Source organism: Leptonychotes weddellii, chromosome 6 (assembly GCF_054177405.1).
Source record: "Leptonychotes weddellii isolate Sample4059 chromosome 6, ASM5417740v2, whole genome shotgun sequence".
In the NCBI taxonomy this organism is placed as follows: domain Eukaryota; kingdom Metazoa; phylum Chordata; class Mammalia; order Carnivora; family Phocidae; genus Leptonychotes; species Leptonychotes weddellii.
The window spans coordinates 84,771,194-84,791,994 of NC_138374.1; the positions used below are offsets into that span (position 1 = coordinate 84,771,194).

The 20,801-nt window shown below is 37.6% G+C and overlaps 1 protein-coding gene across 5 annotated transcripts in view; it reads left to right on the top strand.

Moving 5' to 3' along the window:
• The window catches only part of RGS7 (regulator of G protein signaling 7), a 499,918-nt gene that overhangs the window by 410,740 nt on the left and 68,377 nt on the right, over positions 1 to 20,801 (top strand). For all 5 annotated transcript variants that reach the window (XM_081824504.1, XM_081824503.1, XM_081824500.1 and 2 more), the window contains 3 exons: positions 2,173 to 2,237; positions 3,072 to 3,148; positions 3,255 to 3,336. In XM_081824504.1, coding sequence (XP_081680630.1) covers positions 2,173 to 2,237; positions 3,072 to 3,148; positions 3,255 to 3,336 — 224 coding nt within the window. The remainder of the gene's footprint in view (positions 1 to 2,172; positions 2,238 to 3,071; positions 3,149 to 3,254; positions 3,337 to 20,801) is intronic.

Consider the following 20,801-nt stretch of genomic DNA (forward strand, 5'->3'; position numbering starts at 1 on the left):
GCTGCTGTCAGCTCCCACTGAGGGCATTGAAGGGTAAGATGTTGGCTTAAAGACTGATTTTGTAGCTGTTAGGATGTCAGGAGTCACTGCCCCCATCAGCCCCAGTGGGAAGAATGAGTGGGGATGCCCCTCATCTCAAGCCCCGGGACAAAGATTTCAAGGGCTTTCTGGGAGTGCTTGACAGGAGTCACCTACTCCTGGGGACACAATGGATCATGAACTCCAGGCCTTGGAATGACAAGGGGCAAGAGACAGGCTCTCTAGTTATGGGTGGAGAAATTAAAAGGAAGTGGCTATGTTCCGTGGTGTCCTTTCAGGGCAAAGAGTGCATGAGTGTTTCTCTCGTGTGTAATTTAAGGCATATGTGATAGAGAGTCCAATTCTAGGGAACAGCCTGGACAGGCAAACACACTGCAGAGAGAGGCCAGAGGTATAGTCAGTCCCTACAAGGGCCCTGTAGGTGGGAGATTCCCAGCAATGGTGGGGTGGGGTTTCTCCAAAGCATCACACAAAGTGACATGGGAAACATAATCAGCTTTAAAACTCTGCCACGACCAGAGAATGGCAACACTAGATCACCACACGAATCAGTCAAGCAAGAATGACAGCACCCCCTATCCTCTCCTTCCTCCCTATACTCCAACCCCAGAAGGTTAGAAGCCTTGGTCAGCAATACTAGCTGGGGACACAGAAGAACAAGGTGGACAAAGAAGACAGTCACGCTTCTCTCACCCACAGAAACTGGGGGAAAGGGGAAGACCTTAAGACTTTAAACCAGGCTTGAATTTTTGACTATTCCTTGGGATGGACATTCCATAAGTTGGGTCTCTGAATTACCTGAGTGACAAGCAAGACTGTGGATGCTGCTTGAGTTTTTATTCAGGGGCTGGGGAAGGATTCGCTCACAGCAAACTTGAAACAATTAAAAAGAGAGTTTCATGACAATATGTATTATATTTGACCAATTTTGAGAATTAGCAATTTTGAAAATTACTAATATTGGTGGAATAATAAAATTCCCATGATAGATTATAGAAAGATGTGTTCTCAGATCGTCTCCTGGGTTCTTAATGTCTGTAGTAATGTTAGCATCAGTCCACGCTTGGCTTTCTCCTTGGCCTTGGCCTTGGCCTTCATAAAGGGAACTTTAGAGGACGGAAATTGAATGCACAGCATCAGTGTTTACAGAGATCTCAGATTTTCTGTGTAAGATAATTCCTTAGGGATATCAGCTGGACTTGATGATCAGAAACTGAGGGTGGCATGGCTTGGTGCAATGGTGGTAATTATAAGGACACCCCCAGAACTAACCTTACAAAAAGTAATATTTGACAGTCTCATCCAGCAGATTCATTCAGCATCTGAAATATATAGTTTATTTTGAATTTCATGAGACTCAAATATCATATATTATGGAAAAATAACAAAAAGTGTCCTGGAAATCAGGACGATACTGGAGGGCTCTGAATGTCTTGATATTATCATAAGAGTTACTAATAATCCTGAAATAACTAAAGAAATGTGATTTTTCAATAGCAGTGCTGCTCTAGCCCTCTTCTCTCCCTCTGGCTCCCATCCCATAAATCTACTGCCCAAGGGGGCTTTCCCTGGCAGCAGGGATACTGAGTCCTCAGAAAAATGGTATTAAAAGGTAGTCATATTGTAGTTAAGGAAGATATTATAGTTTCCTCTCTCCCAGTGGCAAAATAATTATTGATGGTGAAATGTAGCAAAGGAGATGCCAAGAAGCCTTCAGTTTAGGTTAATAGAGTCTTTCAGTTGACAGAAGAATATGGATATAATTGAATGTGCCAGTGATTCACTCTTCATGCAATTCCTTTTAACCCAATGGTGTTATTTGTATATCTAGATGTTTAGGTTCGTTTGATGTGTTATTTAGAAGGCTTTATTTTCCCCATTATTTAATAAAAATGAACAGTTACCAACTTTCTAAATGTATCTATTTTCTTATAATACCACTATGTTTGAATTTCAGTAAAAATGTTACCAATTATTTATTTTTGTCAAAAAATATAAAGATAGAAAATTATGACTGGAAAAAAGTGACAAAGACCAAGATGTTTTGATTTATAATGCTGTATTTTTATTTTTAGTGAGTGCCTCCAGTTAATAAGCAAGCAAAAAATGATTGATTTTTTTTTTCCCTTTCAGCGGTTTACCTCTGCAAGAGAACAATGCAAAACAAGGCGAGGCTAGAATTGGCAGATTATGAAGCTGTAAGTACTAAGGACTTTCTGGCAAAGAAAGTCATAAAATGAACAGGAATAAGGCCTATGGTCATTTCTGGAGATTCTATTGACTTTACACCCCTGGATTTTAAGGACCAGATTTCTAGATCAGGCGTCATAATGGCTCAAATCCCTGACCTGCTTGCTTTGTCTCATCATTCACATTGGGGATGGTGAACTTCTAGATGCAAACTCACAGGAGAAGGGAGAAGCATGTCTTGCTAAACTTAAATGTAAAAACATTAAGTGTCCTATATATAGTGAAGACATCCAAACTTAGAGAAATAAAGAGCATTTACTTTGAGTAAATAGTTTTTGCAAAACAGATAAAATTAATCTGATGTCATTTGTTCAGACAGTTGCTGTGTTGTGATTTACAAATGACTTTGAAGCACTGACTAGAAACGGTAGTAAGCTGCTGGGGGTTTACATTCTTGTCAGGAACGGGATAGACTGACTGAATTATTAGTAGAGATGTATTGCTTTCCTATTCCTCACTAAAATGGGCACAGAAAAATCCAATGGATTAGTCTTGAGCACTTTTTTTATACAAAGTAATTTTTAGTATTTTAGCTGTTTACTTGTGGTCTCTAAAGTCCATTATTCATAAGATTAATATTTGTAATAGGTTTGCCTGTTTCCTCTGACTATTAATATGAAGATGAGCTACATTCAGTGAGCATGATTTATCATTCAGAACCAGAGTACACACTACTTTATAAATTCTGTAATTGCTTTCTTGATAAATTTATACAGTAGATAAATGAGAAATGAGTAGTCAGATGAGCACCAGAACATCTTCATCTGTGGTATGTTTTTCAGGAGAGCCTGGCCAGGCTGCAGAGAGCATTTGCTCGGAAGTGGGAGTTCATTTTTATGCAAGCAGAAGCACAAGCAAAGTGAGTCCTTGTGAGTCTTTTGGAAAATTTGTTCAAGTTGTGGCCTTTTGTCCAGAGAGGTGCTACAATTAACATTACTTATTATTCATTGTTACAATGTTGACAGAGTGGACAAGAAGAGAGACAAAATTGAAAGGAAGATCCTTGATAGCCAAGAGAGAGCATTCTGGGACGTCCACAGACCTGTGGTAAGCAAACGTGCAAATGTTATCTTCAGTTCATAATCTGAGCCTTTGGAAACTGAAGGATGCCTGAAAAAGTGAAAGAACAATGTGGTAGCCCTATCACTCTTCTCCAAATCTTGGTTAAGAAAATATTGCCACTTTTGTGTAAGATAACTAGAATGCAGTAGTGTAATGTGTAATTCATAAAGCTATGCATTTTTCCACCACAACATCACTCTTGGCATTTGAGATACTTGATACTTTTATACCCTTGAAAGAAACAAGACTGCAACAAAGCAGTCTTACGTAAACCATGTGACTCAGAGTAACAAATAATGAATGTCCTTGATTAATACCAGAAAGCTTTATGTAAGGAATTCAACACTGGTTATGCGCATCATAAGAAAACAGGTCTAATCTCACATGTTTCTTTCTATTTTGAGAGTATGTGTTTGTCTTCTATGTATTTCTTTAAATACAGACAGGGCATTAGAGAATAATATTTACATAAATGTAGAATAAATACCAGGTTCCCAGCACGAGACAAATCAAGACTGATGAGAATTTTTTTTTTAATTTTTTTTAAAGATTTTATTTATTTGACAGAGAGAGAGAGTGGAGAGGGAACACAAGCAGAAGGAATGGGAGGGGGAGAAGCAGGCTTCCCAGTGAGCAGGGAGCCCGACGTAGGGCTCGATCCCAGGACCCTGAGATCATGACCTGAGCCAAAGGCAGACGCTTAATGACTGAGCCACCCAGGTTCCCCAAGCCTGATGAGAATATTTTAAAAACTTTCCTCTCACCTACCTTCAGGATCAAACAAAAATAGGTCTGCTTTCCAAAGATTTCTTTATATTTGTGTGTGTTTCAACTTCAAATAGCCATACAACTGTTAAATTCTATTTTCTCTGTTTGAATTCCCAAAAGATTAGAATTAGAATTAAATGGCTTCCCTGCTCAATATTCAGCTCAAGTTTTGTTGCTCGTGGTGAAAAAGAATTATGAGGCCATGTGCATAAATGTTGCAAGAATATGAAGTAGGATTTTTTCTTGTTTGTTTATTTTAAGCAATCGCTAGACACCAGTCAATACATTATGTTCCTGTGTTATCCACTTTATGCCTCTGGATATCTGGTGGTCCATCTCTAGCTTTGTTCAGCTTTGATGGCCAGCATCCTCCTGGCAACCTAAGAGGACTAGCTCCATGACTTCCCTGCACTGCCTACATTGGAATGTAGCTCACAGAGCATGTAAATCGATCCCATCTCAATACTCCTCTGCTCCATCCCCTATGAGTTACTCAGCTGGTCCCTGGCCCTCTGTGTGCCCCTATTGGAAGCAGAACCTGTTCAGTTGTTTTTGCTCTATCCAGTCCTCTGTGTCTGCAGCAAGGAGCATATATGAGTGCTCTCCAGGGGGTCCCCTGCTGCACCCCTCACTAGGCTTCCAATCAGAAAATCATCCTAAGGAGCACCCTGAGGGAGAAACCACCCTGAAGCCAAGGCCTCCATCTCCCTTATTCAACTTCTAGGTGCTGATGACAGCAGGTGCAGATGTTGAGGGAGCTAATCTGTGGGACCTCTTAGTATCAGTCTTTTACTTCTGAGCTCTTTGTTTCCTCTACACTTTCCATTTTATTGAGGCTGTTCTTCGGGAACTTGGAATCTGTGCCCTAGGTTTAGGCAATAGGAGAACTACAACAGCATGGCCTTCCTTAATATTTACCAACTAGCTTACCTGGGATGATTTGATTGTGTTGACTCTCCTCTTCGAAGGGATTATTCTCTATTCACCTCTGAAACTTTTTGAATTCTCTGAGGAATAGCCTTTCTCCCCAAATTTTTAATGTATCAGTCCTGTAACCATCTGCCAGTGCAATGACTAACCACTGTTTCCATCAAAAGCCATATCTGAACCTCCTAAAACACAGCATGCCTGTGCAACGTCATGTAAAAATACCATTTATCCTGTATTACTATGTGCCAGACATTTTACTGCATGAAATGTTGATTAGAACATAGTCCTTGATTCCTAAAACTCACATCTAGTGGAAGCATTTTACGAACATGGTCACAAACACTTCAAGACAGATGTGACTGCACATTTGTTTTCTGGGGGAAAATACAGATGGTCATTGGATTTACATGGCTTGCCCATGTACACACAGCTAGGAGCGGCAGAGCCAAGCCTGAACCAACTATCTCCTACTCCACAGTTTGAGTCACAAAGGAAGGGGAGAAATGGGGAAGTAGAGGGGCTCCAGCTAAAGAAAGCAGCTGCAGCAAGAGAGATACCCTCACCGCATGCCTCCATTCTGCAAAAAGCAGGGATAAAGAGTTCGTAGTATGCACGTGTGATATAGCTGTGTTTATAGGTTTCTTGTTTTAGGTATATTTTACTTGTATATTTTACTCATGGCTCTTGAATATTCTTTTTTCGTTCATTCTGCTGTTTTCAAGAGCCCAGAGTTCAAGCCATCTTTCAAACATTGTAGGCCACACATTCCTGAACTAGGGGAACCCCACTGCCATATGGAGAACAACAGCATGGTCAGGTGTGGTTACACAATATGAACCCTTAGGGACCAGTTCCAATAGTGTTGCTGCAACAAGTACTATCTCCTATATTCAGATAGAATAATCTTGTGTAATCTATATACTATTTCAAGAACAATCTAAAATTCTTATAAAGATATAAATAAATCTAGTTGATATAAATTATTAGTACACAGAAGAGATCACAAAGAATGCCCTTATTTTTATTTTGGTTTTGAAAAGACTAATTATAAAAATACGAACTGACCACTATTAAGTACAGTCCTATTTCATAATAACATTTCAATAAAAAAAATATAACAGGGAACAGTTAATCCTCATGAAGCTTTTATTCATGGTGATCTGCTACATTGTATTGTTTGGTTTGCTTTGATTTCATCTGGTTTTACTCTGGCATTTATTTAATCAAAAATAGGGTGGAAGCCATTAGCTAGAAATGTGGTAGGGAAAGGCAAATCTCAGAAAGCAGCTCAGAGTCTTTAAAGAATATTTTTAAAAATTAATTTAAAATATTATAGCATATTACATGAATTTCCACTTGCAGATATAGAAAATATATGTAATATGATTTTACTTTTTAAAAAACCATGAGGTCACTTAATACAGAGTGTAATCAATCTATTGCACTTAATACTGTTATGAAATAAATCTAGCTTCTCTGAGCATGCCCATGTTTACTCCATGAAAAATAAATAAATAAAGTCATTAACACCAAGAAGGACTCTTCAGCTGTCAGGATTCCAGATAGAATTGTCAAAAACTAACTACTCAAGAAGATAGTGGGAGAAATACACCAAATTGTAGTAAATGTCAAAGGTAATTTGGAATTTGTGTTAATCTGTGTAGTTAATGTTTCAATATTTTTATGAAGCCCCTCAAGGGCTAATGCATTCATAGTCTGTATTAATAGAATTTTAGGAACTAGTTTAATTGAAGTAAAAATTATGCTTGTCACAGTGCTAAGGAACTCAATTTTAGAGTTTTGTGCTCAGTTCTAGAAACCATACTTTAAAAAAAAATGTGGTTGAATTATAGTTGAGGTGGATAGTGAAGGGGCAAAGTCAAAAATAAGAAGTAAAGAAATTGTGAAATTATTAGAGATTAGTGGCATTAAGGATAAGAGGACCCAAAAAAGATGTCTTCATATTTTGGAAATTTAATTAGGTAGAGGTAGAATGAGGCTTATTCTTTTACCCCATGTTGGATTCTGGGTGACCAATATGGAAACAACTGGAAAATAAAATCACACTATAAAAAAGAACTTATCAAACTCAACACCCAAAAAATAAAAAATCCAGTTAAGAAATGAGCAGAGGACAGTAATAGACATTTCTCCAAAGAAGATATACAAATGGCTAACAGACACATGAAAAAGTGTTCAACATCACTCAGCATCAGGGAAATACAAATCAAAAACACATGAGATACCACCTCACACCAGTCAGAATGGCTAAAATTAACAACTCAGGAAACAACAGATGTTGGCAAGGATGCAGAGAAAGGGGAACCCTCCTACACTGTTGGTAGAAATGCAAGCTGGTACGGCCACTCTGGAAAACAGTATGGAGGTTCCTCAAAAAGTTAAAAATAGAACTATCCTATGACCCAACAATTGCACTACTAGGTATTTATCCATACAAAAATAGTTATTCAAAGGGGAAGATTTAAGATGGTAGAGTAAGGGGACCCTAAGTGTTTCTTGTCCCTTGAATACAACTAGATAGTTATCAAATCATTCCGAACACCTGAGAAATCAATCAGAGATCTGAGAAAATGAATGCTGAAAGTCTACAATTAGAAAAGGGACCACCGTTTGGAAGGTAGGAGGTGCAGAGAATTGAATCCAGGGTGATAGAGCTAAGGATATGGCAGTGCGGAGGGAGCCTGCTTAAGGAGGCTACTGCAAGTATTATAAGCAGAGGAGTGCAAAATTGGAGCTTATAGTACTCTACCAAAGTGCTGTATGTCCCTGGCTTAAATGTGCTCAGGTGAAGCAGGGTGGAATCCCAGGTGTGACAGTGTGGTCTCAGGATCCCTGGGGGTCACAAGAAGAATGGATGGAGCCTGAATGCAGCAGAGTTCCCAGGCATAGGATCGGGGAAGCCAGCTGAGAACAGAGAGTCTAGGTGCAAGCTTTCTGCTCTATGTTGCCATAAACTGTGAACCACTGCACAGTGGTGCAACCACTTTCCTGGAGGGAGCCAGCTAAAGGCAGAAGTGTGGAAAGACCCACCCTCTTCCCCCGGAGGAAGAGCATGTGTCCACACTGCAAGAGTCTATAAAATTTGGAGTTTGGGAATTCTGTTGTGCCTGAGATTAAAACGCTTGGTCACAGAACAGAGAGTTCTGTTGGAAACTGGGGAGACAAAAGTGATTGATTGTTTTCCTGTGAGTGCTCACTTAACAGTGGGGGGAGCAAATTTTCAGCTTCCAGGGCTAGAGAGTGGGGCACAGCCATATTCATCTCTCCCATCTGAGCTGAAAGCCTTCAGGGAGTAAAACAGCACCACATAGTGGAATCCGGAGCCACTTACACTGAGCCCTGCCTCTGCCAACAGGAGACACATTTGCCATAGGGTAAGTCCCCCTGAGAAACAGGGCAACAGGCCCCTTCCCCCAGAAGACCAGCACAAACAACTCACTTGTACCAAGTTCAGGTATCATAGAGGGTGACAAAGCTTCAGCTCTTGGAGAAAATAATATATACCATTCTTTGTATTTTTATTTTTTAGTCTTTTAGTATTATTTTTTCAGTTATTTTCTTAATTTTTCCAATTCTTTTTTCTTTTTTTAATTTTTCTTTTACATAAGTTATATATATATATATGTGTGTGTGTGTTTTGTTTCCTTTCATTGTATTTTATTTTACTTTACACACACACACGCACACATATATATGTATATGTATATGAAGTTTTTCTTTCTTATTTTGGGATCTAGTTTCCTTTAATAAGTAAACCAAAACACCCCCAGGATCTAGTTTTTTGTTTTGTTTGTTTTTTTTTTTGTTTTGGGGTTTTTTTTTTCTGTTGTTATTGTTATTGTTATTGTTGTTTTTTCCTCTTCTTTTCTGCACAAAATAACAAAACAGAGAAATTCACCCCCCAAAAAACAGGAGGTAGTACTCATGGCGAAGGATTTGATCAATCAAATAAGTAAGATGTCTGAACTAGAACTTAAAACGATTATAAAGATACTAGCTGGGCTTGAAAAAACATAGAAGATACTAGAGAATCCCTTACTGTAGAAATAAAAGAACTAAAATCTAATCAGGCTGAAATTAAAAATGCTATTACCAAGATGCAGTCCCAAGTGGAGGCCATAAAAATGAGGAAAAATGTGGCAGAAGAGAGTCTGATATAGAAGATAAAATGATGGAGAATAAGGAAGCTGAAAAGAAGAAAGAAAGAAAACTACTAGATCAGGAAGGAAGACTTAGAGAACCCAGCAATTCCATAAAGTGAAATAATATCCAGCGGGGCGCCTGGGTGGCTCAGATGGTTAAGCATCTGCCTTCGGCTCAGGTCATGATCCCAGGGTCCTGGGATCGAGTCCCACATCGGGCTCCCGGCTCAGCGGGGAGCCTGCTTCTCCCTCTGACCCTCTCCCCTCTCATGCTGTTTCTCTCTCGCTCGCTCTCTAAAAAATAAATAAAATCTTAAAAAAAAGAAATAATATCCAGATAATAGGGGTCCTAGGAAATGAAGACAGGGAGAGAGGGACAGAAGGTTTATTTAAACAAATTATAGCTGAAAATTTCCCTAATCTGGGGAAGAAAACAGGCATTTAAGTCCAGGAGGCACAGAGAACCCCCCTCAAAATCAATAAAAATAGGTCAACACCTTGATATATAGTGAAGCATGCAAATTTCAAAGATAAAGAGAATATCCTGAAAGCAGGTTGAGACAAGAGATCCTTAACCTACAAGGGTAGACACATAAGGCTGGCAGTAGACCCATGCACAGAGACCTGGCAGGCCAGAAAGAACTGGCATGATATATTCAATGTGCTAAATGGGAAAAAACATGCAGCCAAGAATATGCTTTATTCAGCAAGGCTGTCATTCAGAATGGAAGGAAAGATAAAGAGTACCCAGAACAAACAAAAACTAAAGGCATCTGTGAACACTGAACCAGCCCTGCAGGAAATATTAAAGGGAATCCTTTGAGTGAAGAGAGAGCCAAAAAGTAACAAAGACCAGAAAGGAACAGAGACAGTCTATAGAAACAGTGACTTTACAGGTCATACATTGGCACTAAATTCATATCTTTCAATAATTACTCTGAATGTAAATGGACTAAATGCTCCAATCAAAAGACATAGGGTATCAAAATGGACATAAAAAAAAAAACAAGACCCATTGATATGCTGCTTATAAGAGACTCATTTTAGACCCAAAGACACCTCCAGATTGAAAGTGAAGGGGTGGCGAACAAATTATCATGCTAATGTACATCAAAAGAAAGCTGGAGTAGCCATCCTTATATCAGACAAACTTGATTTTAAACCAAAGACTGTAATAAGAGATGAAGAAGGACACTATATCATAATAAAAGGATCTGTCCAACAAGAAAATCTAACAATTGTAAATATTTATGCCCTTACCTTGGGAGCAGCTAAATATATAAGCAATTAATAACAAAATTAAAGAAACTCATTGATACAATAATAGTAAGGGACTTTAACACCCCACTCACAGCAATGGACAGATCATCTAAGCAGATCAACAAGGAGACAAGGGGCTTTGAATGACACACCGGACCAGACGGACTTCACAGATATCTTCAGAGCATTTCATCCTAAAGCAGCAGAATACACATTCTTTTCAAGAGCATATGGAACATTCTCCAGAATAGATCACATACTGTATGGTCACAAATCAGGTCTCAACTGGTACAAAAAGATTGAGATCATATCATGCATATTTTCAGACACCGATGCTATGAAACATGAAGTCAACCACAAGATAAAAATTTGAAAGGACCACAAATACATGGAGGTGAAAGAACATCCTACTGAAGAATGAATGGGTCAACCAGGAAATTAAATAAGAATTTAAAAAATACATGGAAGCAAATGAAAATGAAAACAGAACAGTTCAAAACCTTTGGGATGCAGCAAAGGCAGTCCTAAGAGGGAAGTATATAGCAATACAGGCCTTCCTCAAGAAACAAGAAGTCTCAAATGTACAATTATCATTACACCTAAGGGAGCTGGAAAAGGAACAGCAATTAAAGCCTAAATCCAGCAGGAGAAGAGAAGTAATAAACGTTAGAGCAGAAATCAATGATATACAAATAAAAAAAAAAGTAGAACTGATCAGTGAAACTAGGAGCTGGTTCTTTCAAATAATTAATAAGATTGATAAACCCCTAGCCAGGCTTAAAGAATCCTAGAGGAGAACACAGGCAGCAATCTCTTTGACCTCAGCTGCAGCAACTTCTTGCTAGACTCCAAAGGCAAGGAAACCAAAAGCAAAAATGAACTATTGACACTTCATCAAGATAAAAAGCCTTTGCAGGGCAAAGGAAACAATCAACAAAACTAAAAGGCAACCTATGGAATGGGAGAAGATATTTGCAAATAACTTATCAGATAAAGGGCTAGTATCCAAAATCTATAAAGAACTTACCAAACTCAACACCCAAAAACCAAAATATCCAATCAAGAAATAGGCAGAAGACATGAACGGACATTTCTCCAAAGAAGACATACAAATGGCCAACAGACACATGAAAAAATGCACAACATCACTGGTATCAGGGAAATACAAATCAAAAACACATGAGATACCACCTCACACCAGTCAGAATGGCTAAAATTAACAACTCAGAAAACAACAAATGTTGGCAAGGATGCTGAGAAAGGGGAACCCTCTTATAATGTTGGTGGGAATGCAGACTGGTGCAGCCACACTAGAAAACAGTACGGAGCTTTCTCAAAAAGTTAAGAATAGAACTACCTACAACCCAGTGATTGCACTACTAGGTATTTATTCAAAGGATACAAACATAGTGATTTGAAGGGACACATGCACCCCAATGTTTATAGCAGCAATGTCCACAACCGTGGAAACTAGCTAAACTAGCTAAACTAGCTAAACCGTGGAAAAAGCCCAGATGTCCAATGACAGATGAATGGATAAAGAAGAGGTGGTGTGTGTGTGTACACACACACACACACACACACACACACACACACACACAATGGAATATTACTCAGCCATCAAAAAGAATGAACTCTTGCCATCTGCAACAACATGGATGGAACTAGAGGGTATTATTTTAAGTGAAATAAGTCAGAAAAAGACAAATACCATATCATTTCATTCATGTATGGAATTTAAAAAACAAAACAGATGAACATAGGGGAAGGGAAGGAAAAATAAAATAGGATGAAAACAGAGGGGGAGGCAAACCATAAGGGACTCTTAAATATAGGGAACTAACTGAACGTTGCTGGAGGGGAGGTGGGTGAGGTAGTGGGGTAATTGGGTGATGGGCATTAAGGAGGACATTTGATGTAATGAGCACTGGGTATTATATGCAACTGATGAATCACTAAATTCTACCCCTGAAACTAACCTAAGTGTTGATCAACAGAATAATGAATAAAGAAAATGTGGCATATATTGCACACACTGAAATATTATTCAACCATAAAAAAGAAGGAAATCCTGCCATTTGTGACAACATGGATGAAACTTGAGGCCATTATGCAAAGTGAAAAAAATCAGATGGAGAAAGGCTGTATGATTTCACTTATGTGTGGAATCTAAAAAAAAAAAAAAAAAAATCAGACTCATTGATACAGAGAACAGGTAAGTGGTTGCCAGAGGCATGGAGTGTGTGTGTATGAAGGAAATGGGTAAAGTAGTCAAAAGGTAGAAACTACCTTCAGAAAGGTATTACTACACTGTATGTGAACTAACTTGAATTTAAATAAAATTTTGAAAAAAACAAAAATAATACTCAGTCCTAATACTCAGACCTAAGTATCGTTGCTAACCTTAAGTGATAGAAATGATTAATTCAAGTATAGATTGGAATTCATTAGCCAGAAATATGGTGACAAAAGGCAATCATTGGATACAGAGTGAAATTAGTAATTTTTATAAGTCCTTCCAGAATGAAGCATCAAAAATTATATCAACTTCTTTGCTTCCCAGGTCTGTTAGTTTGGAGTTGACGCATGCCATGCACTTCCACAAGGACTTGAAGAATAAAAATACTTAAGTAGAGAAAATGAAATTGTACTCATTAGAAAGTTCAAAATAAAAACAATAATCTTTGAATTCTTCCTGATTTTAAATTAAACAAATCTTAATCACAAAATAGTGAAGATAGTTATGATTTACTTATGGCTTCCACATACAATGTCTTATTGCTATGCATATTAGCATTTTTAAAGTTAATTTTCCCATTTATTGAGATATAAGTGACATGTAGTGTAAGCTTAAGATATACAACATAATGATTTGATGTATGTATGTGTTGCAAAATGATTACCACAATAAAAATTAAGTTAACACATTCATTACCTCACATAGTTACAATTTTTTGTGTGTGATGAGAACTTTTAACATTCACTTTCTTAGGACTTTCAAATACACATAATTAACCAATGTCACCTGCTGACATTACATACCCAGGACTATTTATCTTATAACTGGAAGTTTCTACCTTTTGACTACCTTTACCCATTTCCTTCATACACACACACCCCATACCTCTGGCAACCACTTACCCCTTCGCCTACCCACCTCCCCTCCAGCAAACCTCAGTTTGTTTTACATCCATACCGTACTCTTGATTACTGTAGCTTTGTAATATCATTTGAAATTGGGAAATATAATGCCTCCAGCTTTGTTCTTATTTCTCAAGATTGCTCTGGCTATGTGGGGTCTTTTGTGGTTCCATATGTTTTTTAGGATTGTTTTTTCTATTTCTATAAAAAATGCCATTGGGATATTGATAGGGATTGCATTGAACCTGCAGATAGCTTTAGATAATATGGACATTTTAAGAATATTAATTCTTCCAAGCCATGAGCACAGAATATCTCTCCATTTGTTTATGTCTTCTCCAATTTCTTTCATCAGTGTCTTACAGTTTTCAGTGTACAGGTCTTTCACCTCCTTGGCTTAAATTTATCCCTAAGGATTTTATTGTGTTTGATGCTATTGTAAATAGGATTGTTTTCTTTATTTCTTTTTCAAATAATTCATTGTTAGTGTATAGAAACAGTACTGATTTATGTATGTTTACTTTTAATCCTGCAACTCGATCCTGAAAATTACTGAATTTGTTGATTAGATCTAACAGTTTTTTGGTGGATTCTTTAGGATTTTTTATATATAGTCATGTCATTTGCAAACAGAGACAATTTTATTTCTTTCTCTCTGACTTGGTTGCCTTTTATTTAGTTTTCTTGCCTGATTGCTCTGGCTATGATTTCCAGTTGCATATTAGCGTTTTTAATGGTTTCATTGACACTAACTTCAGAATACTTGTTTTAAATTTGTCAGATTATGGTCTTGAGGAGCAGAGAGTATGTCTTAAATGCTTAAATGTTGCATTTTATAGGGCACAATTTAATATAAAATTTTGAATTGAATAATTGAGAAATTGTGGAAGTATGAACATTGCAAAGGATTTTTCTAAAGGGTGGCTGCAGATTTGGAATACAGAGTTTGTTTTAGGGCATGCCGAGTATGAAAACATAACATCCAGATGGAAATGCCAATAGTAGTAGATATAGGACAAAGTTCGAGGGATGTTTTGGGGTTCTTAAATTAATTTTGAAACTCATTAAGTTAAGGGTAACAATTAAGGCCCTGATGCAGGAGCAGTTTGCCAGTGGAAAGCAACAGGGTCAAAGAGGATTAGTTATCAGTTTGTAAGATTTCTTAATCTTTCTTCTCCCTTATATATAGTCCCATAATTCGGGAAAGGTGCTTAAACTCTCTATACATTTTTTTTTCTTCAAATAAATCAGTATGAAGCAGTCTGATGAAGTAAGTGTGTGTGTGTGTGTGTGTGTGTGTGTGTGTAAAAATTTATTAAAACATGCAGTTTAAGGGTTTCTGGGGGGAAGAGGTGGTTGATCTGCCTAAGAAGTTCCATAAGATTCAGAGTTACTAAGGCCTATTTGGTTAGGTCTGAGTGATTCTGACTGAGACCCAATAAATAGAAAGGAACAATAAGGTTTTTGAAACAAAATCATCATAGAGGAAAAAAGGAAATCCAGTGGATGGTTCTTCAAAATGAAACAGTGCTAATGTTCTGGGTCCAAGGGATGAAAGACAGCCAAACTTGTCCCCCACAGCCCTTCTGTGGAGCCAGCTTATATCCTTTAAACTGACTTTGTTTTTGTTTTGTTTTATTTGTTTTTTACATTTCTTCAGTTTTTTTTGAGATATAATTGACAAATAAGATTGTAATACATTTAAAGTATATAAGATGGTGATTTGATTTATGTATACATTGTGAAAGGATCCCCCCACCAAGTTAATTAACACTGACTTAGAGTTAATCCAAAGAGCTGTAATGTAGGGAACATAGGCCATTTTAATTCTGGGCATATTCAGATGTGTGCACTAAGAGGTAGAGTTGGCCATATATAATGTGTCACCCTTCTGCTAACCTTGAAAATTCACAGTTGCCCAGTGGAAGCTCCAAAGTTATACTTTGGAAACAGTGCTATAAAGGAACATTGTTTGTACCACAAACTGTGAAGCACAAGACCACAATTACAAATACTCCTGCAAATATGTTATGGGAGACACCAACTTGGCACATTTTGTTGGGGAAGAGGTAGGGAAACCTGGCACAAGGTAAAGGGGCAGGTATCTTTTAAACTTTTATTGAAGTATAAAATACAAAAAATTGCATAAAGCATAAGTACTCAATGAATTTTCACAAATTGAACACAGCCATATAACAAGCATCCAGATTAAAAATAAAACAAAGCAAAACAAAAACAGAACATTACCAGGATCCCAGAGCCCTCCTAGTGACCATTCCAGTCTATTCCCTCTGCCAATAGTAACTTCTCATGCTCTATAGATGCTTGCCTACTTGTAATCTTTATCTAAATGGAATCATCAATTGCACTCTTTTGTATTCAGCATCTTTGTATGAGATTTCTTTCATATTATTGTGTGAGTTGTCATTTGTTTATCCTCATTACCATATAATATCTCATTATGTGGGAGAAAGGGACTTCATTATATACTGATTTTAAAATTACCTTCCATGTGGTTGACTTCATCATCTCATCCATAATTCTGATGTTCAGTTTATAACTTTCACTAACGTTATATTCATGGTTCAACTTAAGTTCTTTCAGACTTTTAATTATCACACAAAACCATAAATTTAATCTCTTTAATGTTTAGGTTCAAAAGTGGTATATACACCACAAAATAAAATAGAAAAGCAAAGTAAATGATACCATGTTATATATAGGAAAAGAGTAATCTTCTAACAAATATAGAACTTGTAAATCAGTGAGAAAGAGTCAAAGAAATAAAAATATAATGAAAAATGCTTATATTTTTTTACCTATCAAGTTTGCAAGGATTTTTTTAAAAAGGTATTACCACAGCCATTACCATCTTAGGCCCAAAGGTTAGTTATTTGGTTGTTGCGGAGGAGTAAGTAAATAGGGATGTAGTTGGATAGATGGATGGATAGATAGATCCACAGATAGTATTAAAATTAGAGATTAATGGATGTTTACATATATAGTAAGAAAAAAAAACAATAGTAGTTTTGGAAAAAGAATCAAGACTTTCAGTCCAGCATACAAAGACCTTGAAAGCTGTCACTTCCATTCTCATAATAAGAAAAAGCTGAAAATCCACAGTCGTTCTTAGATCCATCAAGAAGTGATGTCTCAGGGCAAACCAGTGTCAGTCCTCAAAACTGGAGAGGCAGACAAGTGGTTACAGGAAATCACAACTGACCAGGGCAGAATCCCAAGAGCAGGAGCCTCTACAGGAACCAGTGCTGGGGTAAGAAAACTTGAGCTCTCATTGACAAATTGCTGGAGGCTCAGTGTAGACAAGCTTGGCAATGACACCTCCAGGGGAGCCCAGTGTTAGGGGCAGGCCCTGCACTTTTGTGAATTTTACCTCCAGAAGATCTACATTCACACCAAAAGGATCTGAGAAAAATCCCCTCCTGCTTCTCACAGAGGAAAGGGGAAAGGAACTATTTTTAAATATGCCCAAAATATTCTCATCTTCATAAAAAGACTTGCCTTCAAGAGAAACTGTTTCAACAGAGCCAAGCTGACCAAGGTTGTACAAAAGCCTAACCAACATGAGGGAAAGGAAATATTCAGCTCCAGCCCCTCTCTAGCCTTCCTATCTTACCAAGAGAAAGAACTTGTAAGTGTTACAGCCCAGGGGCCACGGGCTCCCTAAAAGACCAAGACCTAATCGTAGCACCATAGAATGCTTCTCCTCACCCAGGCATAACCACCATATCAGTAGGACTCCTAAGTGACAACAGGGAATTACAAGAAAGGAACTGCACATCGCAGGTCTTGTTTAAGATGCATAGGTTGTCTCCCTAAGACAACTGGGAAGATAAAAACAAGCACCTCAGAGAAAATTTTAGTTTCTGATAACTACAGAAACAGAAAATAATAAACACAGTCTAACCCCTAATCAGATAAACATAAACCACACACTGAATGCCTGTTTACCTCAGTTCCTTTTACCCAGTATATCTTGTCTGGCTTTCAAGAAAAAATTGCAGATATAGTAAAAGGAAAAAAAAAAACAGTTTGAAAAGATAGATCAAGCACTAGAATCAGACTCAAATAGGTGAAAGATACTGAAATAATCAGACCAGGAATTTGAAAAACATATGATGAATAAGCAAAGGCTTCTAACGGGAAAAGTGGACAACTTAAAAGAGCAGAGGTGTGATACAGAGATAGGGAAACTCTAAGAAAAAATCAAAAGGAAATGCTAGAAATAAAAATAAATAAATAAATAATACCGTAACAGAAGTGAAGAATGCCTTTCATGAGTTCATCAATAGACTGACGTGGCCAAAGAAAAAAATCAGTGGGCTTGAAAAAATATCAATAGAAAATTCCAAAACTAAATTGTAAAGAGGAAAAAAGAATGAAAAAAAAAAACAGAACAGAATATCCAAGAACTGTGGAATATTAAAGGCATCCTGTAATGGTAGTGAGAATACCAGAAAGAGAAGGAAGAGAGAAAGGAAAGAATGGAAACAATGACTGCTTGAAGCAACAATGACTGTTAATTTCCAAAAATCAGTGCCAAACCACAGAGCCAGGAAGCTCAGAGAACACCAAACAGAATAAACATAGACATATTGCATTTAAACTGCAGGAAATCAGGAAAAAGAGAAAATCTTGAAAGAAACCAGAGGGGAAAAACTCCTTACCCTTTTAGAAGGGCAAGTATAATAATTACATCAGACTTCTTTTTGGAAACCATGCAAGCAGAGAATGGAGTGAAATATTATTGCTATAGCTAATTTGGAAGACAGTTCTGCAGTTTCCTACAAAACTAAACATGCTCTTACCATATGATATAGCAGTCAAGCTCCTTGGTATTTACCCAAATGAGTTGAAAACATGTCCACAAAAAAAACCTGCACGTGAATGCCTATAGAAGCTTTATTCACAATTGTCAAAACATGGAAACAACCAAGATGTTCTTCGATAGGAAACTGTGGTTCATACATTGGGATATTTTTCAGCAATAAAAGGAAATGAGCTGTCAAGCTACAAAAAGATATGATAGAACTTTAAATGCGTAGTGCTAAGTGAAAGGAGCCAATCTATAAAAGCTATGTACTATATGATTCCCAACCCTGAGACATTCTGAAAAAGGCAAAACTTTACAGATGGGAAAAATACCAGTAGTTTTTAGGGGTGGAGGGAGAGGAAGGGAGTGGTGAATAGGCAGAACACAGGAAATTTGGAGAGTAATGAAACTAATCTGGAGGATAGCATAATGGTGGATACATGTCATACATTTCTCAAAACCCATAAAATTTACAGCACAAAGTATGAACCCTAATGTCAGCTAGGGACGTTGGTTAACAATGATGTTTCAATACTGGCTCATTGATTGTAATAAAAGTACCATCCTAATGTAAAATGTTAGTAATGAGGGAAACTGGCGGGGCAGGGGGGTGCAGCAAGAGAGCATATAAGACATCTCTGTACGTTACGCTCAATTTTTCTGCAAACTCAAAGCTGGTCCAAAAGAAAAGTGTAATTAAAAAAAAAAAAGCTCGGATAAAAACATATTTTTAAAGTGAAACAGAGGGCATGTCACAGGAGCAATGAGCCCACCAAGACATCTGATCTCAAGGAGGACACACCAGTGTTATATGATGATGGAAGATAAAAATGAATTTTATCTACATAATGTTAGGTCCATTGTTGCAGAAAATCTGCTGGCTCTTTCACTGTGTGTCTTTGTTCACTGTATAGTCATGACCTTGAAATAGAATATGATGAAATCTATTTATTGGTTCTGACGGATGGTCAGAAGGTCAGTGGTAGCCTAACGCTAGGTCACAGTGCCTATGTCATTCCCCTCACTGCATCTCATCATGTAGGCATTTGATCATCTCACATCATCACAAGAAGAGGGTGAATACAGTATAGTAAGATAGTTTAAGGAAGGGAGCAACCACATTCACATTACTTTTATTACAATATATCATTAGAATTGTTCTATTTTATTATTAGTTATTGTTGTTAATCTCTTACTGTGCCTAATTTATAAGTTAAACTTTATCATAGGTGTGCATGTATAGAAAAAAACCTAGTACATATCAGATTCAGTACTATCTGCAGTTTCAGGCATCCACTGGGGGTCTTGGAATGTATCCCCTGTGGATAAGGGGGGACTGTTGTATTGCATTGCTTTTCTTGGCTGCCTCTTCATCCCTCCAGGAGGACCTCTTGGATAGGCACCTTAGAAGACCCATACCAGTTCTCTCTTATCTGGACTACAGCTGGCCCTCTGGAAGCCCATATTCTCTGACCCATTGAACGCTAGGAGCACACACTCACTTGCAAAACTTGAACTCTCTCCCTTGTTGCCACAGGCTGATTCAGCAGCCTCTTGTTGTAGTTTTCTCGATATTGTGCCGTCACCAATCTATGGTGTCCCTGACCCTGTAGAAGATACACATTAAAGTCTCACATGAGTCTCCTTAAAGCCCTTCTCTTCCGACTTCAGCAGAGACAATGCTGGACTTACAGAAGTGTTCTTTTCTACAGTCCCCACCTGTTCTCTGACTCCTGATGGATTCATTCTGCCCACCGATCCCCAGAGTTAGTGAGGGATTTAAGACTTCTCCATTGCAGTACATAGTACCTCCAGTCCAGTGTTGATAGAACCAGTGAGAGCAGACATTAGTGCCTATCCTCATTCTTAGGGGAAAAGGGTTCATGTTCCACCAGTAACTATGATGTTGGCTGAAGGGTTTTCACAATGAGTGTGAGGATTAAGGATTGCTGGTTCTTGGCCTTCTATTTGAACTTTTCCACCACTTTACCTGAAATGCGCCTTAGCTAAAATTTCCATTCTCAAAACCCTGCTACATTTGGAAGTTACTGGGAGCATATATAACCATTTATTCAAGTTAAAATTTTGTCTTCATTAGCTCTATAAATTAAGAAAAAATAAACTATAGCTATATTCTGTAAATGCAAAAAAAAGTATTTTATATTATGTGTACTATCCAGGCAGGAAAAAAAATGGTTAGCTACATACAATCAAAATTTAGTCTATGCTGCAAGACAGTGAAACAACATGTATGTAATTTAAAGGAGTAAAGATTATATGCAGGCAACCCACATAGATCAATGGAACAGAATAGAGAGCCCAGAAATGGACCCTCAACTCTATGGTCAACTCATCTT